General features: G+C 42.3%; 1 gene segment (V, D, J or C); it reads left to right on the top strand.

Annotated features, from left to right (window-relative positions):
* Positions 1-2,053: 2,053 nt before the first annotated feature.
* LOC114033959 lies at positions 2,054-2,671 on the top strand. The segment is given in 2 exon segments: positions 2,054-2,110; positions 2,334-2,671. Coding segments are annotated over 2 exon segments (372 nt in total).
* The last annotated feature ends 348 nt before the right edge of the window (positions 2,672-3,019 follow it).

Raw genomic sequence — 3,019 nt, 5'->3', positions numbered from 1 at the left:
CCTTCCAGCTATGCAGGGGACAAGGCAGCCATGCATGCCCACGCTCTGATACCACTTTTGTCATGTCCTTCCTGACAATTCAGACAAGCATCCCTGTAATCAAAGCTCAAAACAACAGTAAATTTACAATCCCAGAAATTTTTACCTTAAATAGCGAAACTTCACTGATCTCAACTTAGAGCTAGAATATCTTTGTGATGTTTCCCTAGCAGTTAACATTTCATCCATACTTTACTTATAAATTATAACTACCCATATTCTGTGGATTCAAAATACCTGGCTCATCGTTAATATGGTGTTTTAAATTTAGTATTTTATTTTCCCCCACGACATATAAAAACAGTCTTTAACATTCCTTTTTAAAACTTTGAGATCCAAATCCTCTCACTTCCTCCATCCTCACCCACTTCATTGACAAGGCAAGCAATTCAATATAGGTCATACATGTGTACTCATGCAAAACATGTATAGTCACGCAAAACCTATAATAGTCATGTTGTGAAAGAAACCATAGACAGGAAAATAACTCCAGAAAAATAAAGAAAATTTTAAAAAGTATGCTTTCATCTGTATTCAGACACCATCAGCTCTTTCTCTGGGGATGGATAGCATTCTTCCTCCTAAGTCCTTCAGAGTTGTCTTGCATCATCCTATTCCTGAGAATGGCTAAGTCATTCACAGGTGATGATCTTACAATATTGCTGTTACTTTGTACTCAGTACATTTCACTTTGCATCAGCCCATGCAAGTCTTTCCAGTTTTTTCTGAGAGTACTTCGCTCATCATTTCTTATAGTACGACAGTATTCCACCATAATCACATACCACAGTTTGTTTAGTCATTCCCCAATGGATGGGAATCTCCATGATTTCTAGTTCTTTGCCCCCAGAAGAGAGCTACTATAAATGTTTCATACATATAGGTCCTTTTCCTTTTTGGTTTTAATCCTTTTGGGGATACAGACCTAGGCGAGGTATTGTTAGGTCAAAGGGTATGCATGGTTTATAGCCCTTTGGGCATAGTTCCAAATTGCTCTGCAGAATGGTTGAAACAATTCACAACTCCACCAACAATGCATTAAAGTCTCATTTTTCCCACATCCCCTCCAACATTTGTCCTTTACCTTTTCTGTCTTATTAGCCGATCTAATAGGTATGGGTAATACCCCTGAATTATTTTAATTTGCTTTTCTCCAATCAATAGTGAGTTAGAGTATTTTTTCAAATGGCTATAGATAACTTTGATTACTTCATATGAAAACTGATTGTATCATTTGATCTGTTATGGCTCTTATTTATACAAATTTGACAGAGTTCTCTGTTTGAGAAATGAGATCTTTATTAGAGAGATTTGCTTCAAAATTTTTTCATAGTTACTATTACTAACTATATTTCCCTCCATCCTATTTACCCAACCCATTTATTCTATTCTCTCTCTCCTTTCACCCTGTCTCTTCTCAAAAGTGGTTGGCTTCTGACTACCCCTCCTCCAATCCAAGGACTTTGGTAGCAGCAATTTTCTTCAGCAGCTATGGTAATTGTGCAGATGGGAGAAAAATCCAACAATATTTACTTGAACATAAGAAAATGACTTCCTTTTGTTGTACTGACTAATGCCCACAAATTTTTCATGATGATCAGAAACTCATAGCAATCACAATGAACTAGTAGGGGTGTAATAAGAATCATGAGTGATGGGAGGGTGCTTCAGGCTAGCATGGAGGGTAACCTAGTTAAAGTCACTGGACACATATGAATCACTTCCAGGCTGGTCCCACTCTGCTTCTCAGCTTTTTTGCCACCTTTGAGATTTTCAGAGCCGACAGGGACGGGATACGATCTAAACTACTGATGTACCCCAATGCCAAAGTCCCAGAAGGGCAATTTTGCACTCAAACAGCTAAGGGTTCTGAGCTATCAAAGAGGTCCTGTGGGCAGAAGCCTCCCTCTTTGAGCTGTTTTGCATGGTTCAATCAAAGCCCCTGAAACTACTGATGAGAGCACCTATAAAAAGGAAGCTGGGGAGGAATGTGCTGGGCAGCTCAGAGCTCAGCACATGGACATGAGGTCCCAGGCTCTCCTCCTCTTTTTCCTGTTGCTGTGGATCTCAGGTGAGTGAGGAAGAGCAGAGACAGTCCTGCCTTTTGTCCTTCTGGGTAGAAGTCTGAATGTGTGTGATTCTGAGGGTCAGAGAAAAGTGGCTCTTCACTGGTGATCATGAGGGCAGGGCCCAGCACAGGAAGGTCTAACTCACAACACTGTCAAAGAGATTCCTCCTACTCTAAACATGGACTTGCATTTTTCTCACTCTTTAACTTGTGTTTGTGATTGCAGATGCCCGAGGGGCCATTGGGCTAATCCAGTCGCCAGCCTCCCTGTCTGTGTCTCCAGGAGAGAGAGTGACCATGTCCTGCAGGGCCAGTCAGGGCATTAACAATAATCTGCACTGGTTCCAACAGAAAGCAAGCCAGGCTCCTAGGCTCATCATTAAATATGCTTCCACCCTGCATGATGGGGTCCCATCGAGGTTCAGTGGCAGTGGCTCTGGGACAGATTTCTCCCTCACAATCAGCAATGTGGAGGCTGAGGAAGCTGCAGTCTATTACTGTCAGCAGAGGCAAAACTGGCCTCCCACAGTGCTACAGCTCTGAACAACAACCTGCCCAGGCAGCAGCTGAGGGAGGCATCACTGCCCTGGAGCTTCTCCTTCTGCCCACCTGGGTCAGGGGCAGCTTGTCTGGGCTCCCTCAGGGGAATGTTTCTGGTTCTCACAGGTAGATGGTGAGGTTGTGATGAGTTCTGACCTTGATTTCTTTCCCAGACAAGAATCATGGAGTGACACAAATAATTATTTGAAGACAGTCCAAAGGTGGGTTTCCTAACCCATAGCTAACTAAAGACCCCTTTCCAAATCCTCAACAAGTGTTCTTACAGCTTTGCTTGAAGAATTCCAGGACAGGGAAACTAGCTACCTAGGAGATTAGTAGACAGAGGCAGGCATATTGTTGAGAAGATTTTAG

Source organism: Vombatus ursinus, unplaced genomic scaffold (assembly GCF_900497805.2).
Source record: "Vombatus ursinus unplaced genomic scaffold, bare-nosed wombat genome assembly UNPS02007633.1, whole genome shotgun sequence".
In the NCBI taxonomy this organism is placed as follows: domain Eukaryota; kingdom Metazoa; phylum Chordata; class Mammalia; order Diprotodontia; family Vombatidae; genus Vombatus; species Vombatus ursinus.
The sequence above is the reverse complement of the archived record's forward strand: the minus strand, read 5'-3'. Positions and strand labels throughout refer to the sequence as shown.